Raw genomic sequence first — 26,141 nt, 5'->3', positions numbered from 1 at the left:
TTTAAACGTTGTTTTCTACTTGCTTTAGAGCTTTGCTTTGCCCATTCTCCATTTTAACCCTTTTAATCCACTATTCCTTTTCCCTTTGCCTTTTTCTTGCTTTAATTCTCTCTCTTTTCCTTCCACATGGCTACTTCACCATTCCCCTGTTCACCTCACAATCTGCCCATCACCCTGTATCAGTTCCTCCCATTCATACAATAGAAATTTCCTGATGGTCTCCTCCTTCTCAACTGCACCCTTATTATTCCTTCTCACATTTCCCCAATATCATTCCTCAACAGCATTCCCTTTTCTTTTCCCCCCAGAGCTTTCAAGTTACTTCCAGACTTCTCTTCTGCTTACAATATTCCTCACTTCAGTCACTTACTGTCCTTCCATCCTCCTTTCTTTTCAGTCCCCATAATCCCCCTCCTTCCCCTCTTTATCTCAGTTCTTCTTCCTTTTAACAGCCATTTCCATCTCAACTGTGGATGGTGACTGCTGATGTTGTTGGCATTGGTGGAGGTTTTTAAAACAACCAGATAGTCTGCCCAAATTTTTGCTAAGTCTGTACAGATATTGCTTTAGTCATTTGGGAGAGTAACTCCCCATTGTGTTTTTTAACCAATATGTGTTTTTCTGCAAACCTGGGGATTCTCTTGGGTTTACTTAAATCTCTAATGGCTAAGGTTGCCAGACCCCCCGTTGAAGGCAGGGGTCCCCCCACGAGGCCCTGTCCCCTGCTGCTGATCAGCTGGCCAGCAGCAATAACATCATCATGTTGGTGACATTCCAGTGACACACTGGTATTTAGGCAAATCTCTGTGGAAGAAACCATTTGTACCATAGAGTTTTTGCTCAAATACTAGAGTATTGACTTGATGTCAAAATGTAATGATATTGTTTCTGGCAATATCACCTGAGCCTTCCTCCTGCTCCTGGTAAGTCCCCCTGTCCCCCACTGGTTACAAGGAAGGACCTGACAGTCCTATTAATGGCATTGTATGGTCCTGTTGTATGGACTTTTTGATCCACATAGTGGAGTATGATGGCTATTAGACATATAGATATAGAAACACTGGAGGTAGGCTTTTCTGAATGTGAATAATTAGGGTGTCAGACACCCAGGGAGGAACACTCATTTATGTGGATATACGGAAATCAGAGGGCATCAATAAAATAGAGATTAGCAGTAAAATAATGCTTCCAATCAAATTATTGAACATATGAACATATGAAGCTGCCTTATACTGAATCAGACCCTCGGTCCATCAAAGTCAGTATTGTCTTCTCAGACTGGCAGCGGCTCTCCAGGGTCTCAAGCTGAGGTTTTTCACACCATTTTGCCTGGACCCTTTTTTGGAGATGCTGGGGATTGAACCTGGGACCTTCTGCTTCCCAAGCAGATGCTCTACCACTGAGCCACTGTCCCTCCCCTGAGCCACTGTCCCTCCCCTAGAGCCACTGTCCCTCCCCTTATTGCTTCTAATCACATGCAATTAAACACTAAAATAAGGAAGTCAAATAAATAGTGTTCAGGGAAGATATATATATATTGCTTATATTGATACAGCAAAGTTTTCATGATTAATTATTGAATTACCAGCTTGTATTTTTCTTTCATTCAATAAGAAGATCAGAATAGTTATGCTGGGTACATTTGGTGGTTGGAATAGATGACCCTGGAGATCCCTTCCAACTCTATGATTCTATTATTATCTAGTCCAGGATCCTGATTCAAACAATGACCGGTGAGGTGCTGCAAGGAAGCCTACAAGAAGGACCTGGAGAGAACAGCTCTCCCCTATTGTCTTCAACACCAACATATGATAATCAAAGGCCTTTTGCCTCTGGACCTGGAGAGCTTGTTTGGATATCATGGCCTCATAAATCTGCCCTCTTTATCCCATCAAAACCAATGGTCATTAGCACATCTTATGGCAGTGAGTTGCACAGTTCAGCTACCTATCATGTCCTTTTGCCTGTCTTGAATTTAGTACCAATCAATTTTACAGAGTGACTTCAAATTGTAGTATTATAGAAGCAGAAGAAAAGTTTCTACTTTCTCTCTACATTTAATAAATAAATACATACATCATGCATAATTTTGTAGACCTCTGTCATGCATTCCCTTACTCATTTTTCTTTTCTATACTAAAAAGGCCCCAGAACTATATAGCCTTTTGCTATGAGGCAGAGACTCTAGTCCTGTGATCATTTTTGTTGCCCCATTCAACATTTTTCCCAGCTGTTCTATAACGTTCTCTCTCAATCCCTTTCCTGATGACCCCTAAATATGGGATTTATCTTTTTTATCACCACTGCACACTGAGTCAACATTTTCTGCCAGCTGTCAACCACAACTCCAGTGGAGTTAGTCATGAGTGGGGGTGGACATAGATCCCTGTGTCCCAAATCTCAGCTGGAGCACAATCCAAATAGGCATCAAACAGACTCAGGAATGGAGTTCTGAAGGCAAGGCAGATAACCTTTCTTGTTCTAGGTAAGGCTCCTTTGCCTTTGAAAACTGCATTCACATATCACAGAATCACAGGCAGAATTGTCCCTACTACTGAATGCTCATGTACAACCCATGTTATCCTTGCTTCTTCCTGTGTAGGAGGACTGCCTGGAAAGAGCCAAAAGAGACCCAGTGACAGTAATGAGTTTTGTTCATCAGTATTAACAAACACAAAGTGAGCATAAGCACTCTGTATGGTATAAGTTAAGAATATGAAAAAGTGTCATCAGTCAGATACTCTTCTTATGTCTCCCTCTACCTCTTGAGTGGCATTCACCTGTTGGGGAACATATTGGGCCAATATAATCCACCCTCCTATTGGTAGTTGCATTGGAACTTGTCTGCAGTTGCTGTTTGGCCAGTTAAACTGGGCTCTGATCCTTAGATGGCTGTCTTTAGTTCTTGGCCAGCAGTGGTTGGAGTGCCAAGCAGAAAGATGATGGTTCTCCTTGTTTCACCCATGTAGGGGTAGCCATCCTGATACTGTGCCAGCATCAAAGGGATGTTCTACCTTTCTTTTTTGTCCTGTGTGAGAAACATTGCTAGTAACTAATAAGGGAGAATGAGTTATTGTTGAACCAATGCCAGTAGTGCACGGGGCGTGGGAGTGGCATTTGCAGCAATCTATAAAAGACAGAAGGCAAAAGGAGAAGGGGATGGCAAAAGATGAGATGGCTGGACAGCATTACCGATGTAACTAACACAAATTTGAGCAGACTTCGGAGGATGGTGGAAGACAGGAGGGCCTGGTGTGACTTTGTCCATGGGTTCGCAGAGTCGTACTCTACTGTGCAACTGAAAAACAACAAAATAATCGAGGTAGGGGATCCCTTTCCCTTCCTCCTATTCCCATATTGAGTGCATTGTTTGTTGTAACCAGATGGGAGGTGGAGGGTTCTGAGCAAAGCAGTGTTAAGCAATATACTGCAACAATGTTTGTTCTCATCCTTGGCTGTTAAACTGGCATGAGTAATTTACAGATGGCTTTTGGATTGCCCTGTCAAAGCACTATAGAATTATATTCCTCATCCTTGGTGGGTTAGTTAGTGTACTGCTATTCATGCGAGGCAGCAGAAGTCTGTATATGATGTATGCAAGGTTACATATATGCACAGTTGTGCCAATCTAATATCTTGTTATGGCTAAAATAATTAGATTAACAAAAACTATTCCATTGAGCTGTATATTTCAACATATACAGTCGGTGTATATTGGGCAGATAATTGTATGAAATGTATAGTATTTTGCCCCCAGGTATGGTTATATCCTGGACTTGAGCAAACAAATAAGCAAGGTCAGTAATCTAGCAGTGAAGTAACATTGCAAAACCTGATCAAAGGGGTACATTTCAGTATTAGTTTGCTGCTGCTGAACGTGACCATTCATAATTGTCATTTGCAATGCCCCTCCTGGATCTCTACCAAACCATAAGAATTTTGATCATCTACTGTTTTATTCCAGCTCTCCTCCATTTTCAGTTTTAACCCAAGCAGAAGGCAATGCATCCATTATTTCCCCCACAGCTTTCTGGAAAAGTAGAAGCTATTAAAAGCTGAAGGCATGCATATCTCATGCTATTCAACTAACTGGTATTTAAAGAGCAATTAAATTTTTCATGGGGTAGGTTTTCACTGTTTTCAAGGACATTAGATGCTGCAGTTCTTTGAAACTTGTGCTGTTAATATATAGACATTTATTGCTGTTGTATTAATTAAACACTGATTCATGGTTTCTGAGAATCTCACACCAGAAGAGGCTGTTTGTATTTATGCCCAGAATATTTTGTCTATGGCAGCCTGTACTAATAGAAAGAAGTGGCAGAGAAGCTTTTCATTGTAGGCTATTCAGATGGGGAGTGATGCCTGATGCTGCAGCCCATGTCAGCGCTAATGTTACTTTTCTAGAGGGATTGCTGCATTAGTCTGCTGCAACCAAAATAACAGAGGGGTTTGTGACACTTTAAAGACTAATCAGTTTATTGTGGCATAAGTGTTCACAAGTCAAAGCCCACTTAATCAGATTCATGAGGGTTTCTTAAGGGACCTTCATCTGGTTCCACCCTGCTGCGAGGAAGTAGAAGAGCCATTATAGGATATATTGAGCCCATTTACAGGAAAAGGTGGAATATAAGCCTACTAAATAAAATAAAAATAAAAAATATTTGGCAATTTTCAGCCACTAGATGGGAGGCTTTTGCAAAATTCATAGAGTGGCTGAGTCAGAATGAGACACTGTGGGAGACATGTGGCTGCCATCAAAAACTTCAGCCACACATCTCTCTTCTTTTTCTCCGACAGTAACATCAAATAATAGAAAACATGTGAAATTATGTCACTGTAATACCCCTGCTCCACTTCATAGGCTATTGTTTGAAAGGGCAGGGAAGCTCATAGCTCTGATGTGCAGGAAGAGGAGATGCAGGACTGTTGTTTGGACAGCAGCCAAACATCTCCTGTATGTCTCGTTTCTGCCTGAGACAGTGTAGATTGCAAATATACTTTTCTACCACCACTGCATGCTATTCTGCAAATATACTTTTCTGCTACCTCTGTGGCATTATTCCATGTAATGCAGGGTCTGCTTCCATAGAGACCTCAGTGGTTTCTGAAATCTGTTTGATAAGCTTTCCACAGATATTGATCATATGCACATTGACTTTGTGGCCACACTAGGTGCAGAGCAATTATTCAGTTTTGCCAGGAACTGGCTCATCACTGTGGCTTGGGTGAATTTCATTTCTTGCAGCCTTGCTGTGATTATTTAGGTGCCAGATCAAGGTGATTTTATTTTTGCAAACTTTTATTGACTGACGTTTATGCTGCTGTGGTTGAGTTTTATATCCTGCTATTTACCAACATGTTGAGGGTAATTCCACTGATGTCTTTTGTTAACCAGATAGGGAGATTTTTTCAGGAAGCCAGAATAGAAATGTTTTACATAAATAAGTCAATAAGAGATTGTGGATGTGTATGAAGTGTCAGTCAAAAAAGTTTCCATGTGTCATTTTACTGCAGTTTCTGCGGTCCCAAATGTGTATTGCCCTCTGTTTTATGAATACAAACACCACACTGTGGTCTCTAATACATATGTGCCCTCTTTGCTCTGAAAGTACCATCTTAAAGATACTGTGTGTGGGAGACTAGGATATACATGCTTTAAATAAATAAATGCAATGTGAGGTAAAGTTCTAAGGACATGCTGAATGCAGAGCAAAAAACCTGTCAAAAAATTCAGGAGTAGGTTTGGGGAAAATGAGTCTTCCTAGCATTCCACTGTGCTGCTTCTAAAGGGTAACCTCACATTAGGTGAGAGATCTGTAATCAGAGCTCCTGGCATTTACTTTAATGTTAAAAAGCAGCTGATACAGATACAATATGTCAGACTAATAGCAGATCAAGGAGGGCAATTTCCATCAGGGAAATGGCATGTGCAGAACGGTTTACAACACTCAATCCCTGCATGGCGGTCTTAATCCTTCTGCAATGTATTTTAACTTTAAAATAAATGTCAGGAGATTTGATCATGGATCCCTCAAATAATGTGTAGCTTTGCTCTTAAACATAAACTTGCTTTTCAGTTTTTTAATACATTATAGTTTAGTTTATTCAATTGGTATCCTGCCCTCCCCGTCGAAGCATGCTCGGGGTGGCTCACAATACACAGTAAAGTCACGATAAAACAGTTAAACATAAAATTAAAACAATATAAACTACTTAAACAATTCAGTGCTAATTACCATTAAGGTAATTTTACCTGGTTAAGCCTTTTTTGATATTTTTATAAAATTCTGGTGTAGATTTCATAGAATCATAGAGTTGGAAGGGACTTCCTGGGTAATCTAGTCCAGCGCCCTGCACAGTGCAGGAACTTCGCAAATATCTCCCCCACACATACACATTCCCAGTGACCCCTGCTCCATACCAAAAGATGACAAAAACATCCAAGATCCCTTGCCAAACTGGCCTGGAGAAAAATTGCTGACTGACCCCAGAGTGGCAACCAGCATTTCCCTGGGAGTGTAAGAAAGGGCCACGAGAACTTAGCAGTGATGGAACCCTTCCTGCCCTCCTTCTCATGATTCGCCTAATTCACAGAATCAGCATTGCTGTCAGATGGCCATCTAGTCAGATGGCCTCTGCTTAAAAACCTCCAAGGAAGGAAAGCCCACTACCTCCCAAGGAAGCGTGTTCCACTGAGGAACAACTATGTCAAGAAGTTCTTCCTAATGTTTAGCAGAAAACTCTTGATTTAATTTCAACCCAAAGGCTCTGGTCCAACCTTCTGGGGCAAAAGAAAACAATTCTGCACCATCTTCTATATGACCAGCCCTTCAAGTACTTGAAGATGGTGATAATAGCACCTTTCAGTCATCTCCTCTCCAGGCTAAATATGCCCACCTCATTCAATCTTTCCTCCTAGGACTTGGTCTCCAGATCCATCTCTGTCTTTGTTGCCCTCCTCTGGACACATTCCAGCTTGTCTATACCCTTCTTAAATTGTGGTGCCCCAAACTGAACACAATATTCTAGTTGGGGTTCAACCAGAGCAGAGTAAAGCAATACAATCACTTCACTTGATCTGGACCAGGGGTGGCCAAACTGAGGTTCAGGAGCCACATGTGGCTCCTTTAGACATATTGTGTGGTTCTCAAAGCCCCCCCCTTTGGCTAGTTTGGAGAATGCATTTAACGTTAAAGTTGCTTTCTTTCCACCTCTCCTTCCCTGCTCCTTCCTTCCACCCTCCCTCCTCTCAAACATCTGACTTTCATGTCTTCTGGCCAGGGGTTGAATTCTAGCAGGAGCTCCTTAGCATATTAGGCCACACACCCCTGATGTAGCCAGTCCACCAAGAGCTTACAAGGCTCTTTTTTGCAAGCTGTTGGGGGATTGGCTACTTCAGGGGCCTAATATGCAAAGGAGCTACTGCTGGAATTCCACCCCTGCTTCTGGCTCCCAAATATCTAACATTTATTCTATGTGGCTCTTGCGTTAAGCAAGTTTGGCCGCCCCTGATCTGGACACTATATAGCCCAAAATCACATTTGCCTTTTTAGCTGTTGCGTCACATTGCTGACTCATATTCAGTGTATGGTCCACTAAGACCGCCAGATCCTTTTTGCACATATTACTGCCAGGACAATTCTCCTCCATCCTATAATTATGCATTGGATTTTTCCGACCTAAATGCAGAACTTTACATTTATTCCCATTAAAATTAATTTTATTTGTTTCAGCCCAGTTTTCCAGCCTGTCAAGATCATTCCTTATCCTGACTCTGTCTTCTACCTTATTTGCTACTCCTCCCAATTTAGTATCATCTGCACATTTAATAAGAATTCCCTCTATTCCCTCATCCAAACCATTTATAAAGATGTTGAACAAAACAGGTTCCAGGACAGATCCTGGAGGCACTCCACTTGTCAGTCCTCTCCAAGAGGATGAGGAACCACTCACAAGCACTCTTTGGGTGTAATCTGTCAACCAGTTATAGATCCACCTAACAGTAACAGGATCCAAACCACATTTTACCAACTTGTCAGCAAGAATATTATGTAGAACCTTATCAAGAGCCTTACTGAAGTCAAGATAAGCTATGTCTACAGCATTCCCCTGATCCGGCAAGATAGTAACTTTTTTAAAAAAGAGACATAAGGTTCATCTGACATGACCTGTTCTTGAGAAACTCATGCTAGCTCTTAGTTCCAGGTCTGAGTGTTTGATGATCTGTTCTAAAACTTTTCCTAGTATAGACGTCAAGCTCCGAGGTTGATAGTTACCCGGATCCTCATTTTCCCCCTACTTGAAGATGAGGGCAACATTTGTCTGCCTCCAGTCTTCCAGCACCTCATCCATTCTCCAAGAATTCTCAAAAATAATGGCCAGAGGCTCAGAAATTATGTCCACAGGTTCTTTTAGTACCCTTGGACGCACTTCTCTGGCCCCAAGGACTTAGTTTCATTTAAAGAAACTAGATGTTTATGTAGTATCCCTGTTCTGATCCTAGGCTGCAACTCCTTTCCCTCATCATATATTCTGTTTTTGCCATGTTGAGCACTGTTTTCCTTATAAGAGAAAACTGAGGAAAAGTAGGAATTTAGCAGTTCTGCCCTTGGTTCATCACCTGATCCAATTTCACTTTCCTGTTCCTGCAATGGGCCTACCATGTCCTTGCTCTTTTTCTTACTTTGAACATAAGAAAAGAACCCCCTTTTTTTTGTTTTTAGCATCTCTTGCTAGCCTGAGCTCATACACAGCTTTAGGTTTCCTGTCTCTTTCTGTGCAAGTACTGGTTATCTGTGTATATTCATGCTTGGTTATAAGATCCTCCTTTCATTTCCTAAATGAATCTTTTTTATTTCTCAAGTCATTAGAAAGCTGTTTATGGACCCACCTTGGCTTCTTTAGGCTCCTCCCATTTTTCCTTCTCATAGGAATAGTTTGTGTCTGTTAAAATGAGTGAATGCTGGTTGAAATGGTGAGAACATGTGACAGGCATGCAAAGCAGAGACCTTCCTGCCTTCACAGATTAAAACATGCAAAAATTCAGCATGGTAATCAGTGCCTCAACATAGTCTGCTAGTAGATGCAGGTAGTTGTTTCAGGGCCCTAAGCACACATGGGGGCATTCGTTCCATGTCAAACGGTCGGGTTAGGAGACCACAGCTGTCTGGCTACAGAGATAATACCAAGCTTGATAATTTGTACCAGTCTAAATCATACTGCTTGTGATCTTATTGCACAACAAATGTGTGCCTCACAGTTTTGGCTTAGGAAAGGCAGGGGGGAAACTGAAGCGCCCTTTTGCCTTAGTGCAGCACTCCAGAGGTGATTTGTTGAATCATTTTAGCTTCTAGGGAGAGTTCAGGCTTATGGAGATACCAACATAAATAAAATGAATAGCACATTTTTATTGACCCAATTAAGATTGGTGCAAGAGCGTGACAACTTCCTTGTGTAAATTCTTGCTCTATTCTAGTCTTGATTGCTAATTTTAAAAGGAGGGGGAGATTAGTGTGTGCAGAGCTACTCCAAATCTTTGATGTGGTGTCTGGCAACAGGACATATGTAAAGACTGATTTTTTTGATCATGCTAGATAGAAGGTTTGCTAGTTTCCTGGAAAATGACATAGTTGTGAAGTCATCCAACCCCCCTGTTAGGATTAGGAAACTAGAGGGGCTTTCTCGGTGTTTGTTTCAAATGGCTAGTTGTGTTGGCATGCAGTACAACAGTCAGATCTGAGTCTAGTAGTACCCAAGAGACCAGCAAGAGTTTCATGGTTAAAACTTTGGAGAATTAACCCCCCCTTTGACAACTGATGAAGGGACCTACAATTCTTCAAAGCTCTTACCCTGAAACTCTTGCTGGTTTCTGGACTCAAGTCGAACTATTTTTCTGGGTGTATGGTTGGTCTTGCCTAGACTTGCCAGCTTTGGGTTGGGAAATACCTGGAGATGGAAGAGGGCAGGATTTGAGGATGGGAAGGACTTAAATGGGGTATAATACCACAGAGTCTACCTTCCAAAGCTACAATTTTCTTAACGTGAACTTATCTCTGTCACCTGAAGATCAGTTATAATAGTGGGAGATCTACAACCACCACTTGGAGGTTCAAACACAGAAGGAAACTTTGCTATCAAAGAGAAAAGCCCACTAAGCAACAACCATCACAAAAATGATATCATGTCAAAATGCTATGTTGCAAATATAGTGAGAATAAAATAGGTTGGTGGTTGTTGTTGTTCAGTCGCACAGTTGAGTCCGACTCTGCGACCCCATGGACAAAGTTACGCCAAGCTCTCCTGTCTTCTACCATCCTCCAAAGTCTACTCAAATTTGTGTTTGTTACATCAGTAACACTGTCCAGCAATCTCATCATTTGCCGTCCCCTTCTTCTTTGGCTTTCTGTCTTTCCCAGCATCAGGATCTTCTTCAGTGAGTGCTCCCTTCTCATTTGGTGGCCAAAGTATCTTAGCTTCAGCTTCAGCATCTGACCTTCCAGGGAACAGTCTGGGTTGATTTCCCTTAGGACTGACTGATTTGATCTTCCTGCAGTCCAAGGGATTCTCAAGATTCTTCTCCAGCACCACATCTCAAGCATCTATTCTTCCTTATGGTCCAGCTCTCACAGCCATATATTACTACTGGGAATACTATTGCTTTGACTATGCAGACTTTTGTTGGCAGGATGATCTTTCTACTTTTTATTATACTGCCCAGGTTCGCCATAGCTGTCCTCCCAAGGAGCTATCGTCTTTTAATTTCATGGATACAGTCACCACCTGCAGTGATCTTGGATCCCAGAAATGTGAAGTCTGTCACTACTTCCACGTCTTCCCCTTCTATTTGCCAAGGTGTGATGGGGCCGGATGCCATATCTTAGTTTTTTGATGTTGAGTTTCAAGCCTACTTTTGTGCTCTCCTCTTTCACCCTCAACAAGAGGTTCTTTAGGCCTTCCTCACTTTCTGCCATTAGAGTGGTATCATCTGCATATCTGAGATTGTTGATGTTTTTCCTGGCAATCATAATTCCAGCTTGTGCTTTATCCAGGTCAGCATTCCGCATAAGGTACTCTGCAAATAAATTAAATAAACAGGGTGACAATATACAACCTTGTCGAATTCCTTTTCCTATTCTAAACCAATCAGTTGTTCCATATCCTGTTCTGACAGTTGCTTCTTGACCCTTATACATGTTTCTCAGGAGACATGTGAGGTGGTCTGGTACTCCCATCTCTTTAAGCACTTGCCACAGTTTTTTGTGATCCACACAATCAAAGACTTTAGTGTAGTAAATGAAGCAGAAATATATGTTTTTCTGATACTCTAGTGCTTTCTCCGTAATCCATTGAATGTTGGCAATTTGATCTCAAGTTCCTCTACCTCTCTGAAACCCAGCTTGAACTTCTGGTAGTTCCCGATCTACATACTGCTGAAACCTAGCTTATAGGATCTTTCACATGACCTTGCTGGCATGTGAAATGTGTGCAATGGTGTGATAGTTTGAACATTCCTTGGCATTACCGTCCTTTGGGATTGGAATATAAACTGACCTTTTCGAATCCTGTGGCCACTGTTGTGTTTTCCAAATTGGTTGACATAATGTGTGCATCACTTTAACAGCATCATCTTTTAGGACACTGAATTGGGATAACGTCATCTCCTCTCACTTTGTTATTAGTAATGCTTTCTACGGCCCATTTGACTTCACACTCCAGGATGTCTGGCTCAGGGTCAGCGATTTCACTGTCATGGTTGTCAAAGACATTGAGATCCTTCTTGTATAATTCTTCTGTGTATTCTTGCCACTTCTGCCTGATCTCTTCTGTTTCTGTTAGGTCCCTATAATTTTTGTCCTTTATCATGGCCATCTTTGCACAAAACGTTCCCTTGATTTCTCCAATTTTCTTTAAGAGATCTCTTGTCCTTCCCAATCTATTATTTTCTTCTATTGCTTTGCATTGTTCCTTCAGGAAGGCCTCCTTATCCCTCCTTGCTGTTCTCTGAAAATCTGCATTCAGTTGAGTGAATCTTTCCATTTCCATTTCACCTTTGCCTTTTGCTTTCCTTCCTTCTTCAGCTATTTGTAAAGCCTCATCAGACAGCCACTTTGCTTTCTTGCTTTTCTTTTTCTTTGGGATGGTGCTGATTGCTGCCTTCTGCACAATGTCATGAACCTCTGTCCATAGGTCTTCAGGCACTCTATCAACTCTAGTTCCTTAAATCTATTCTTCACCTCCACTGTATATTCATAAAGGATGTGATCAAGGTCAAACCTGAATGGCCTAATGGCTTCCCCAGTTTTCTTCAGTTTAAGCCTGAATTTTGCAATGAGTAGTTCATGATCTGAGCCGCAGTCAGCTCCAGGTCTTGTTTTTGTTGACCGTAAGGAGCTTCTCCATCTTTGACTGCAGAGTATATAATCAATCTGATTTCTCTGTTGTCCATCAGGTGATGTCCATGTGTAGAGTCGCCTTTTAGGTTGTTGGAAGATGGTGTTTGCTATGACCAGTTTGTTCTCTTGACAAAACTGTATTAGCCTTTGCCCAGCTTCATTTTGTTCTCCAAGGCCAAGCCTGTCAGTTGTTCTGGTTACCTTTTGACTTCCTACTTTGGCATTCTAGTCCCTTATAATGAGGACATCTTTTTTTGGTATTAATTCTAGAAGGTGTTGTAGATCTTCATAGAATTGGTCCACTTCAGCCTCTTCTGCATCAGTGGTTGGGGCATAGACTTGGATTACTGTGATATTGAATGGTTTGCCTTGGATACAGCCTGAGATCATTCTGTCATTTTTGAGACTGAATCCCATTACTGCCTTCCTCACTCTCTTGTTAACTATAAAGGCCACACCATTTCTTCTACGGGACTCTTGCCCACAATAATAGATGTAGTGATCCTCTGAGTTAAATTCACCCATTCCCGTACATTTTAGTTCGCTGATTCCCAAGATGTTGTTGTTCAGTCTTGCCATCTCTTGTTTGACCACATCCAGCTTACCTTGATTCATAGATTTACATTCCACGTTCCAATGCAGTGTTGTTCTTTGCAGCATCGGACTTTCCTTTCACCATCAGACACATCCACAGCTGAGCATCCTTTCGGCTTTGGCCCAGCCACTTCACTCTTTCTGTGGTTACTTGGACTTGCCCTCTGCTCTTCCCCAGTAGCATATTGGGCACCTTCTGACCTGAGGGGCTCATCTTTCAGCACCATATCTTTTAGCCTTTTGTTACTGCCCTTGGGGTTTTCTTGGCAAGGATACTGGTTTGCCATTACCTTCTCCAGTGGAGCACATTTTGTCTGGGTTCTCAGCTGTGGCCTGTCCATCTTGGGTGGCCCTGCATGGCTTAGCCCACAGCCTCACTGAACTGCGGAAGCCCTCTCGCCACATCAAGGCAGCAATCCATGAGAGGGAGGTTGGTTAACAATCTGTAAATATTAGTGAGTGACAATAGCTATCAGTAATGATGTGCTCACAGGCACCAAAGCAAACATATAAGTACAGCAGCATAAACATCTAATACACTGTTTCCCCCAAATAATTTTTTTTTGTCCATAACAGTAAAGGTGTCCATACCTCCAGAGGACAACAGTGAAACAGTTTCAGCCACAGCAAAGGCAGATGCCTGTTCCAGTTAATTTAAATAGACGTTTCAATATATCTTCCTCAGTTCAAACGGCTGCTTCAATGGAACCCAATTTCAGTTGTCTAACTTCTGACACAAAGTTCATAGGATCCCTGTATAGCACTATGAACTTTGTGTCAGAAGTTAGAAATACTGAAATCGGGTTCCATTGAAGCAGCCATTTGAACTGAGGAAGATATATTGACACATCTATTTAAATTTTTTCGGAACAGGCATCTGCCATTGCTGTGGCTGAAGTTGTTCCACTGTCATCCCTTTGTTGGGATATCTGGAGATCTATGGACACCTTTACTGTTATGGACAAAAATACATATTTGGGGAAAACAGTGTATTTTGATGTTTATGCTGCTGTACTCATATGTTTGCTTTGGTGCTTGTGAGCACATAATTAAAGGTAAAGGTAGTCCCCTATGCAAGCACCAGTCGTTTTCGACTCTGGGGTGACGTCACATCACGACATTTTCACGGCAGACTTTTTACGGGGTGGTTTGCCATTGCCTTCCCCAGTCCTCTACACTTTCTCCCCAGCAAGCTGGGTACTCATTTTACCGACTTCGGAAGGATGGAAGGCTGAGTCAACCTCGAGTCGGCTACCTGAAAGCAGCTTCCGCCCCGATCAAACTCAGGTTGTGAGCAGAAAGTTTGGACTGCAGTACTGCAGCTTTACCACTCTGTACCACGGGGCTCTTGAGCACATAATTACTGATAGCTATTGTCACTCACTAATATTTATGTGTTGCTAACCACCAATCTATTTAATTTTCATTATATTTGCAATATAGCATTTTATCATGATATAACTTTTGTGATGGTTGTTGCTTTTCTCTTTAACATCACTTGGAGGTTGGCAACCCTAGTCCTGCCCTTGTGACTACCTGTTCCTGTGTTTATACAGCATTATTATTAGTTTTATTCTATGATTATTACTGAAAATGTTTGGTGTATAGAGGAGGAGGGTGTTAAAAATGATCTGCTCCGGGTGACAAATACACTAGGTACACGCCTAGAAATCAGATAGAACAAAATAAAAAGCAGCTCTGTTTCTGTATGACATAGGGAAATGCATGAAGAGAGAAGGTTAATATCTTCACAAAGATGCCTTTGTGAGCCAAGACATCATAGTTGGATTGCTGTCAATCAAATGCCAGAGCATTCTCCTGGAAGATTCCAGCACATTGTCTGTTGTACCGGAAATGGGTTTTATTCAAATAGTTTAATTCTTCCAGATCTTCTCCTAGCATTTAAGTTATAAGCTTTCTTACATTCATAGCTGACATGAATCAGTATGTTTGGTGTCAGCATACTATTTTTCTGCTTTGGTGCACAGACGTGGACTATTGCACCCTTCTTAAATCTTCGTTCGCGAAGCCAAGCCGAGAGAGAGAGAGAGAGAGACTATTTTTCTGCTTTGGTGCACAGCATTGTTTGAATGTGTGTTTGTGTGTGAGTTTCAAGATTAAATTTGAGAAAATCTCTGATCAGAGCTGGGACATTTTATCAGTCTCATCTTTTCAAGCTGTTGAACAAAACAGCAGAGGAACTTCAGTAAAGGAGACAATTATAGGGATTGAGAGTAGAGTAAGAGGAGAGGTAGAAATAGCAAAATAAGGTGAAATAAAATGAAAGGGTAAAATAAAATATGGACATGGAGAGTGTATGAGAGGAATAGAGAACTGTACACTTAGCTGTCACGGCTGGGGCCGGGTCAGGCAAAGTCCAGAGGCAGTCCGAGGTCTGTAGCCAGTAAGCAGGAGGGTCCGAGGCGCCAAATCCGAATCACTGTAGAAGTATCGCAGGTCTGAGGTCCAGAAGCCGAGGTCAGGGAGTCCAGAAGTCCAAAGCCAAAGTCAGGGAGTCAGGAACCAAAGTCAAGCCGGAGTGGATGCTAGAATGTCAGGGAGATGACTAGTTGCTTCCACAAAGCTTCCTCCCAAAGCCCACAGCTATATAGCCCTCTGCTGGCTGTTGCCCGTTGCTGGCTCAGGGAGGCAGCCAGGATCCTGTTACCACTCAAACATCCTTGCTCTTAGAAGGGCCAGAATCCTCTCAGAACTCAGGGCTCAGGGAGCGTCTTGCTTGTGAGCGTGCCGCCCTCCTCCGATCCCTGAGGTCCTGCCGGAGGCGGTCACGCACACGAGCCACCCGAGAGGGCGAGGCAGGGGGGCTGGGATCTTCTCCAGCAGGAGGCAGGGGCACTGGTGCAGGTGGCAGGGGCACAGTTTCCTCATCAGACTCAACTTCCTCTGAAGGGTCCCCAGCACCCATGACATTAGCAGAGGAATGGTTCAAGAAGAAGGATTGCCAGCAACTCTAAGTGGAAGGACTACAGATCTTCACTGCCTCCCAGCAGTCTCTTCCAAACCTAAGAAACATCTGAACCCTAGAATCACAGGTCCTATGCGAATAAACAGCCACATAGGTTGGAAGGGACTGCAATAAAGAGGAGGAAAGAGATAAAATCACTCTCTTCTTTTTCTTTTCCAATTGAAGAGTCCTTGGGGTTTTCAGCACATTTTTCCCCATTAGCTATCACCCCTTACAGCTATGGTTTATCCCAATTTTCACCTACATTTTTGCACTTTTAGTTTTCATTTCTGGGGAGTCCCCCCGCCTTTTTTCCCATTGCTTTCAAAGCCGCTTTTACCCCATTCTTTTTCTGGAAGCCAATTCTAAATATCCTTTTCCCTCATGCATATTTCTGTCAGTTTTCTTTGTCCTGCCCATTGCCACACACCTTCAGCCCATTTTCCCATGATTGGACTTTCATCATAGTCAAAAAACTTGCTCTCTCCCCCCGAAAAACCAAGCAGCTTAATCCCCCCCCCCAAAAAAGGGGGCAATAAAATATTGATATAACTGTATACTGCTTTAATGGTATATAATCGTTGTCTGAATCCCCAACTCCTTCCTTCCTTCCTTCCTTCCTTCCTTCCTTCCTTCCTTCCTTCCTTCCTTCCTTCCTTCCTTCCTTCCTTCCTTCCTTCCTTCCTTCCTTCCTTCCTTCCTTCCCTTTGTTTCTAGCCTCTTTCCTCACAGAGATATAAGGAAAAGGTCATATCTCAGCAAGGGAAGGAGCTTATGATGTGCAAAAAATAAAAAGGAGGGGTACTGTGACACCACCAACAGCAACAACACCCTCTCCTGAAAATCTTGATTTTTTAAGGCACATTCCGAAGAAAATAAACTCACTCTCTAACTGTGAAAATGGAGACGGAGGGCAGATGTGTGGAAGAACCCTGCCTAAACCAAATCCATTGTTTGTGGATTGACTCTCAAGAAAATCAGGCAGAGAAGCCCCCATGCACAAGCACAACAAAAATCAGTGTGATGCATAGGGCACTCTATAGGATTTCATTGTAGAAGATCACACACAAAATCCCCTTTTAGTTCCTTCTTAGTCCCTGCATCCCATTAAATCTGGCATGCATGCAGCTGCTCCCTATCTGACTCCTCCCTGTGACTGCATGCAAGAGAAGAAATGGACAACTGAGGGAACTAGAGGCATCACTGCTAGAGGGGATATTGCAATGGACCTGGTGGTGGGCCCCGACGGTGTTAGTCTCTGAACAACTGTCCCTTTTGTCCATTAGATAAGACAGATCTGTATATCTCAGCCCACTTTGATTCACAGACTTCTTGCAAAGTCTGAATGAAAAGCCCAACTGTATAAAGCATCCAAACAGTTTCTTAAGACTGTAGTAGTTGTAGAGGCTGCAACCAAGTAGCATGTGGTCCAAGAACTGTGCTACCCCCACCCCCCACCAAAGCCAGGGCTTTTCAGGTGCTTTTCATTTGTCAGGAAGTGTGGGTGCTTGGAGCTGACCTGCTAAAAATGATAGCATTCTTGAAAGAGAAATTATTTATTTATTTGATTTATTTAGGACAGCCAGTTTGATGTGGTGGTTAAGTGTGTGGACTCTTCTCTGGGAGAACTGGGGTTGATTCTCCACTCCTCCACATGCAACTACTGGAGTGACCTTGGGTTAGTCATAAGTTTCTCAGAGCTGTTCTACTCAAAAGCAGTTCTGGGAGAGCTCTCTCAACCCCACCTACCTCACAAGGGTGTCTGTTGTAGGGAGGGGAAGGATAAGGAAATTGTAAGCTGCTCTGAGACTCCTTCAGGTAGTGAAGGGTGGAGTATAAATCCAATCTCCTCCTCCCAAAGTGGAATTTAAGGCTATGTATGCAGGATTCCCAAGAAGTCTTTCATCTGGAGACTTACTTAAACCCAGACCTGCTTTGCTGTCCCAGGCTGCAGCATATTCTTCCAGGCTTGATCCAGAACATTCCCTTCTCTAGCTGGCTTCCCAGAGATTAATGAGTTAGATGGAATATTGGTCTGACTCTGTATAAAGCCATTATATAAAACATAAAGAATGACAAGGAAGTCTAGCATTGCGTGTTGATTGGTCATACTGCCACCTCCAGAATAAACAGTGTTACTTTATGGGTATCTAGGTGAAGGCAAGAGAATACAAAAAACTATCAATGCCTGTATTAGATTTTACTTCAGAGCTGGTGGAGGTAAGCTATCTAGAATTCCAACTAGGCTTGCCGATCCCCAGGTCCCAGCGGGGGTTCTTCCGCTTTCCCAGACTCCTTCCCGCCCCCAGTCAGCTGGCTGGTGGGGGGAAGCCCCGCCCCCAGAGGACCATGTGCCTTTGCACCTCCAGAGGCTTCAGTCTCTGATTGAAAGGCTTCCTCTTGGGATGGTGTGTCTGTGTTGCTGTGAAGAATCTGGCAGCAACTTGTGAGTAGAGAGACCAATCCCTTGCTTCAGAGTCACCAGAAAGGGGGGACGAAATCTGCTGAGCACTTCATTATTCCCTATGTGGAGATCGATTCTCATAGGGTATAATGGGAATTGATCTGAAGGTTTTGGGGACTCTGGGGGAGCTATTTTTTGAGATAGAGGCACCTAATTTTCAATATAGTATCTAGTGCCTCTCCCCAAAGTACCCCCCAAGTTTCAAAACGATTGGACCAGGGGGTCCAATTCTATGAGCCCCAAAAGAAGGTGTCCCTATCCTTCAACATTTCCTATGGAAGGAAGACACATTTAAAAAGGTGTGCTGTCCCTTTAAATGTGATGGCCAGAACTCTCTTGGAGTTCAGTTATGCTAATCCTCGCCAAGGAAAATAGGTAATGGCAGAGAACTTCAACTTAAATTGGCAGAAGTAGTACCTGAATCTAATTCCAACTGTAGCCATCTGTCTTTCAGGCTGTACAGGCTCTCCATGACTTTTCCTCTTCAATATGTAATTTTTGCCACTCTGGTCTCTTGCCTCAATTGGCCAGTCTTGTACAAATGACTGTGTAAGGAGGCCATAAAGTGTCATCACTAGTTAGATTTCTATTAAATTTAGGGGTGGTATTTGACTATTTGATGGCTACCACTCTGGAATTCTTATATATTTGGTGTTCAGTAGGATAGCTTCTATTTACACCTGACTAAGAACCATATTCCCTTGTGGCTGCACAGCTCTCACAATGTATATGTGGGCTGTCACTGGGTGTGGGCCCAGCTATATTGGAGGTATAGGTTGTCCCAGCCTAGTGATCCCTGGTGCCAAGTACAGACTGGGATGGTGGTCAGCTTTCAGTGGCTGGATCCAAATCTCACTGACCTCTTGTGTCCACTTTTTTGCCTAATTTTTTTAAAAAATTATCACAGATTGAAGTCTTAACTTTCTAGGCAATCCTTGTTGGTAATCAGTTTAGTATATTGTTAACAAATGTAACTGAACTGTCTAATTTCTGACAGTAGAGCAACAAAAATAAATGGAAGTAAACCATAGCACTCTACTCATTCCCCAAAGCTGCATTTTGTACATTTCCCTAAGAATGTTGTCCAGCAGATATGCCTACACAAAGATGTTCCAATAATTTAACAGTTTTATTACAGAAAATAATACTAAACAAGCTATTTTACTTGTCAGGTTTAAAGCTTGTGAAAAGCAACTAAACACACAAATAAGACCAGTTCATAAATCAGCCCAATAAAACAGCTTTGTAAATATTTATGTACTTGGCTCCTGTTTCATGCCTGCTTCCTTTACCTTCACCTCTTAAATTTCCTTTCTCTGTATAGTTTATGGCTGTGAGTGGATTTGGTTGTCTGCCTGACATTGCTTAATTACTTACTGCTTCCTCTGGTATCACATGCCATAATCCTAAATCTTTCCAGAGTCTGATAGTGTTAGGAATGGGGTGCACTTATTAAACTAATCTCAATAGAACTGTTGTGGGAGTGATAAAGGGCTAAATTTACCCACTGAAGGCTAAATTTACCCACTGGTTACCACTAGTATAATCCCTGTTTCAAGAACATCTAAGGAGAGCTGATTGCAGGTTCTACCATACATCTGCACCTAAAATTCTGCTTACTTGACAGGAGGCTACAGAGCACCAGGCTATCCTGAGAGAACACACTTCAAAATAAGAACATAAGAACATAAGAGAAGCCATGTTGGATCAGGCCAACGGCCCATCCAGTCCAACACTCTGTGTCACACAGTGGCAAACAATTTTATATATACACACACACTGTGGCTAATAGCCACTGATGGACCTGTGCTCCATATTTTTATCTAAACCTCTCTTGAAGGTGGCTATACTAGTTTGTTCTTCAGTATGGGCTTGGGGTTAAGATAGGGTTGCCAAGTCCAATTCAAGAAATATCTGGGGACTTTGGGGGTGGAGCCAGGAGACATCGGGGGTGGAGCCAATAGCAAGGTTGTGACAAGCATAACTGAACTCCAAAGGGAGTTCTGGCTATCACATTTAAATAGACCGCACACCTTTTAAATGCTTTCCCTCCATTGGAAATAATGAAGGATCAGGGGGCTCATAGAATTGGACCCCCTGCTCCAATCTTTTTGAAACTTGAAGGGTGTTTTGAGGAGAGACATCAGATATTATGCTGCAAATATGGTTCATCTACCTCAAAAAAATAGCACCCCCAGAGCCCCAGATACTCATGGATCAATTCTCCATTATACACTATGGGAATTGGTCTCCATAGGAAATAATGAAGTGCCCAGCAGTCTCCCCCCACTCCACTTTCTGATGACCCTGAAGCGGGAGAAGGGCCTCCAAACCAGAAGATCCCCTGCCCCAAACTGGGGATTGGCAACCCTAGGTTAGGAAGACAGCCAGAGGTTGCCCATGTGAACTCACTGTTGTATAGTGTAGCTCAGGAGTCCCAAACTTTTTGAACCTGTGGACACCTTTGACACAGTGTGGTGGGTGCAGCCACAGAATGGCTGCTTTTGAAGACAGAGCCATCCACAAAATGGTTGCCATAGCTTACCTTCAGTCACACAGTGAATATCCTCCTGCTGTGGAGGCAACTTTTCTCAAGGCAGTATTTTTGAAAATCTGCGCAGCCAATCAAATTTCCAATGACCAGTCAGAAGTTTGCTGGGTAAAAGCCCTACCAAACCTCACCTATTTTCTTTAAATACTTGGTGGGCACTAGGAAAGGTATTCGCAGGCACCTTGGCACCCGTGGGTACCACATTGGGGACTCTTCTGCTTCTAGGCCATGGAATTGAATCTGGTACTTAGGAAATCTGCATTGAAATCCCTTTGTTACCACACTGTGTAGTCTTCAACAGGTCACTGTTTCAACCTCAGCTATATTTCCCTCCATGTGGGTTCTGTGACTTCAGAAATAATCTTTTTGGGAGTTAGAAAGGACTCCAGGAATCGAGAGGAATGCAGGAAAAGTCTACATTGCATGTCTAGATGTGTTCCTTTTGTGCATAGATGATTGGGTAGAGTCCATAATAATACCGTAAAGGACCACGCTTTGAACACAGAAGTACTAGATATACATTGTAACCTTGACAGAATGTAGTGTAATTTTCTGAACAACTTCTTTTGTTTAGTGACACCCTCAGTTTCCTCTTCTGAAATAAGTTTAATCCCATGTACTGAGGATGGGGCCAAGATGTCTTCTTTCCTTTCTCTGGAGCATTAGAAAAGATTGCCAGTGAAGGCAGAATATTGGAAGGAGTGGACAAAATGTAGAAAGGGCACCAGCAAAATGGCTTAACACAGGGTGGCCAATGGTAGCTCTCCAGATGTTTTTTGCCAACAACTCCCATCAGCCCCAGCCATTGGCCATGCTGGCTGGGGCTGATGGGAGTTGTAGGCAAAAAACATCTGGAGAGCTACTTTTGGCCACCCTAAGATCAGGGCTGCCTGCACAAGAGGTTTTGCTCTGCAGCTCCTGTGTGATTAAGCAAGCCTTGCAAAGCAAGATGTTATGTAGAAGGAAGCAAGAGAGAGGGAGAAGAAAGCAGATGACAGCCAGTTGCTCAGGGGCCTGATAGGAGCCCTCCGGGGGCCTCATTTGGCTCCCAAACTGCATGTTTGACACCCCTGATCTATGTCTTCAGATGTTCTTTATTCCCAAGGCAAACTGTACATTATTCATTCCTCCTCTCTGTAGCCTGTTATTGTTTGGGTGATCATAAACTTAGGCCTCAGATTCAGTGGGAGCTCACAGGAGCACAGCTCCTGAACCTTTCTGAGAGTTCCTCTTCCTCCTTCTTCCACCTCCTCCTTCTGAGAGTTCCACCTCCTTGTCCATTTAATAGTATTGCAGCTGCATAACAATCTCTGGATGAGCTCCACCACCTATTTTTGTACAAAACAACCCCTGCATAAACTGTATTTTTTGATGAGATGGACTTCAGCTGATAAAACCATTTGAGTGCAAAGAATCCTGGAGAATGAATGCAACTTTCAGATTCTGCTGAATTCCTTGAGTCTCAAGGGCAATTAGGGTTGCCAAGACCAATTCAAGAAATATCTGGGGACTTTGGGGGTGGAGCCAGGAGACATTGGGGCGGAGCCAGGAACAAGAGTGTGACAAGCATAATTGAACTCAAGAGAGTTCTGGCCATCACATTTAAAGGGACAGCACACCTTTTTAAAGGTCTTCCTTCCATAGGAAATAATGAAGGATAAGGGCACCTTCTTTTGGGGCTCATAGAATTGGACCCCTGGTCCAATCGTTTTGAAATTTGGGGGATACTTTGGGGAGGGGCACTAGATACTATATTGAAAATTTGGTGCCTCTACCTCAAAAAACAGCCCCCCCAGAGCCCCCGAAACCTCCAAATCAATTCCCCATTATACCCTATGAGAATCGATCTTCACATAGGGAATAATGAAGACGTTTCCCTCTTCCCCCTCGGGCCCCCCCCCCGTTTCTGGCAAATCTGATGCAGGGGACTGGCCTCTCTACTCACGAGTTGCTGCCAGCTTCTCACAGCAACACAGCCACACCAGCTGGGCACTTTATGGCATGGAATAGGAAGCCGGCAGAACTCACTCACCTCCGGAGGTGCAAAGGCACATGGTCCTTTGGAGGTGGGGCTGGGCTCCCCTCCCTTCACTGGCCAGCTGACTGGGGGCAGGAAGCAGCCTGAGAAAATGGAAGAGCTCTGGCTGCTGCGATCGGGGCTGGGTGGGAAGGGCTGCCATTCTCCCCCCCTCCCGCTTTCCCTTTTTTGCCGCGCGGGGGGAGGAGGCTCCAAATCGGGGGTCTCCAGGCCAAGCGGGGGATTTGGGAAGCCTAAGGGCAATAAAGGCAATATTTAGGGTAAATAATTTCTGTTATCAATATTCACATGACAGAGTGCCAGTTCACACATACATCTGCATCATCTGATTTCTTATCACTTTATTTTTTTTTTATGTTTTGCAGCTGAATCGACTACACAGCAAAATGTGATTTTATTTATTTATCTCTCATTTCTCTTGCAGTTTTTCATACAGGGCCCCACCAGGTGGCTGTAAGGAAATAGCAATGTTCTGCCTGAGGTGCTTGAGCTGTGATGGCTCATTCACATATGCAAGTCACTTCTCAATGGTGTAGCCATCAAGTGATGGATATGAATGTGTGGTATTGTGGTAGGCCTCCCCCCACAGTAAAATGACAAATTATAAGCTATCACATCTTGAGAAATGCTAGAAAGCAAGCATTTTGAAACAGGTTTCTTAACATGACCTTCCAGTATCTTTATATTCTACTTGTACTTTCTAGAGATTTTTTGACCTTTGTATGTGTAAACAATAATAACATAGACTATTGAGATCATTTTGACATAAGCACATTTCCAGATGGTTGCTACTGAATTTTGTAGAAAATGGCTGGCACCATCTTAGAAGAAGACTGCAGATTTATACCCCACCCTTCTCTCTGAATCAGAGACTCAGAGCAATCTCCTATATCTTCTCCCCCCACAACAGACACCCTGTGAGGTGGGTGGTGCTGAGAGAGCTCTTACAGCAGCTGCCTTTTCAAGGACAACTCCTGGGATAGCTATGGCTGACCCTAGGCCATTCCAGACGGTGCAAGTGGAGGAGTGGGGAATCAAACCCAGTTCTCCCAGATAATCTTGTCCACACACTTAACCACTACACCAAACTGGCTCTACGGTTTGGCCGAAGTCCCCCTCCACCTTTCTTCTATAGCTAAAGAGGTTTAAACATTTTTAACTAGCATAAAGAATTGCTAGCAAGGACTGATTACTGTTTGATCAAATGTATTATTTTCCTTTCCTGAATGTTTTAGACCTCTGTACTAATCTGGGCAACTACAAAGTGACTGCCTTTAAAACAAAGACATTTCCAGAATGTATTGTAAGTAATTAGTGGCACCAAGGCATTACATGTGTTCCTTTTGCTTCAGATATACAGTCTAGCTCTGCCTTTAGCTCCTTGTGAATGTAAATCAGTAGTAATGGCAGAGCAGTTAATAAGGAATACTGGTGCCATCAAATTAGTGCAAAGGAAAGCCTAAAATGTCATCAGGCTACTTCTATCCTTTATGCTGTTCAAGCCAAACCTGGGAGGGAAAAGTGCATGCAGATATTAGTTTCAAGTTTGCTTAGACTGCTGTCCCAGAATGAAATTCCATAACTTGAAATACCTCATGGCATATAGGGCTATTTCTGCATTTGCTTCCCTTCTTTGGAGGGGGAGGGGAAGGGAGACACCAACATGTGGAGAAGAACTAAAAGGATAACTCTCATACATTATTATTGCTAATGTTATCATCAGAGCATTATTAGAATGTCCAAAGTATATGTTAACCATTATCTCAATATTTGTAAGATTGGCTAGTACTGTTACTCCCATACTGCAAATGGGAGGCTGAGAAAAAAATAGCTTGCCAAGACTTTGTAGTGCTTTCAAGCCCAAGAGAAGTCTGAACTGGGAACATTGCATTTCTCACTGTTATCCCCTGCACTGCTCCAGTTTGCTTAGCCAGTTTACTTTGGGTCTGATCTTCCAGACATTACAGATACATATACTCAGCCATTTTGTAGTCACATTTTTGTATTTTACAGACAGCTCTGACTGTAATTCACCTGTATATTGTGCACTATGTACCTACACTATTTTCTGCCAAAGTGTGGGGATGTGGGCTCCATACTGAAAATCTCCTATGAAAATAAAGTCTCCTTAGTGCTACTGAGACTGAAAGCCTCTTTGTTTAACACTAAGTGCAGTCAGTGCTATTGTATTGCCTAACAGAGGTGTTCAAATTAATCCCACCCCTGTCACTTTCTAACAGGATAATGTAAAAATTGTTCTGGGGGGACAGAAAATAATAATTTGTTAATTCTCCTCTGTATTTCACACTCCTCTGTAGTGCAGCTAATTTTCTCTGAATATCTTATTAAAATTCCAAATGGCTTTGCAGACCCACCCTAATAGCTCTCCACTGAGGCAGGAGCTGTGAAGGTGAGAGCTGACAATGATGCTGTGATTTTTCTCCCCTCCATGTTTTCTAGGTTTTATTATTCTGGATTCCATCCTTTGAGAGCTGTCCAGCTGATACGTGTGGCCAAATTGCAGTACAGCCAAGACATGTTTCCTCAGGCCCTGGAAACATTGAAGCAGGTCAGTTATCCCACTGTGGTGCTGATGTTTTCCCTTTCCTTATTCCCTAACCCATCATCTAGCCAAGTATTTCCACACCCTCTATTTCATCTCCCCCTCTCACACACACTTTTTAAATGCCAGACTCCAGTTCTCACTCCATTTTAGCTACATTGTCTCCTTAGGCAACAGCTTCAAAGTGAGGTGATGGGTCATTGCTGCTTGCACCATTTCCAGGGCTGACTTCCTTTATAGTATCAGTTGTTGGTAATTACTGTTCAGTTGCTAGGGGGTATCATTAATCACCTCCTAACCCTGAATGGCAAATAGCTATTAAGTTGTAGGAAGGAAAGACTCTTTCAGTGCCTGATTCTATTTCTCATCCTCATTCTTGCATACCTGTTATGCCTTGCATCTAGATGAAGGGGAGAAGACAGAATAAAGAACAGAAAAAAACCATACTTCACTGTTTGTGAATACAGGCAAGGAATGTCCTTGTAGTAATATTTATGGAGTTGATATGAAGTAGACTTTCACTGAAATTCAAAATTCTGCATTGCTTCAAATTCTATGGCTGAGACCTTGA

At 42.8% G+C, this 26,141-nt stretch overlaps 1 protein-coding gene across 1 annotated transcript in view; it reads left to right on the top strand.

The window, feature by feature from the left end:
* The window catches only part of SMYD3 (SET and MYND domain containing 3), a 706,638-nt gene that overhangs the window by 675,909 nt on the left and 4,588 nt on the right, over positions 1 to 26,141 (top strand). The window contains exon 11 of the mRNA XM_060243806.1: positions 25,468 to 25,576. Within this exon, the coding sequence (XP_060099789.1) occupies positions 25,468 to 25,576 (109 nt within the window). The remainder of the gene's footprint in view (positions 1 to 25,467; positions 25,577 to 26,141) is intronic.

This window comes from Heteronotia binoei, chromosome 1 (assembly GCF_032191835.1).
Source record: "Heteronotia binoei isolate CCM8104 ecotype False Entrance Well chromosome 1, APGP_CSIRO_Hbin_v1, whole genome shotgun sequence".
NCBI classification, from domain to species: Eukaryota; Metazoa; Chordata; class Lepidosauria; order Squamata; family Gekkonidae; genus Heteronotia; species Heteronotia binoei.
This window is presented reverse-complemented; position numbering and strand designations above follow the sequence as displayed.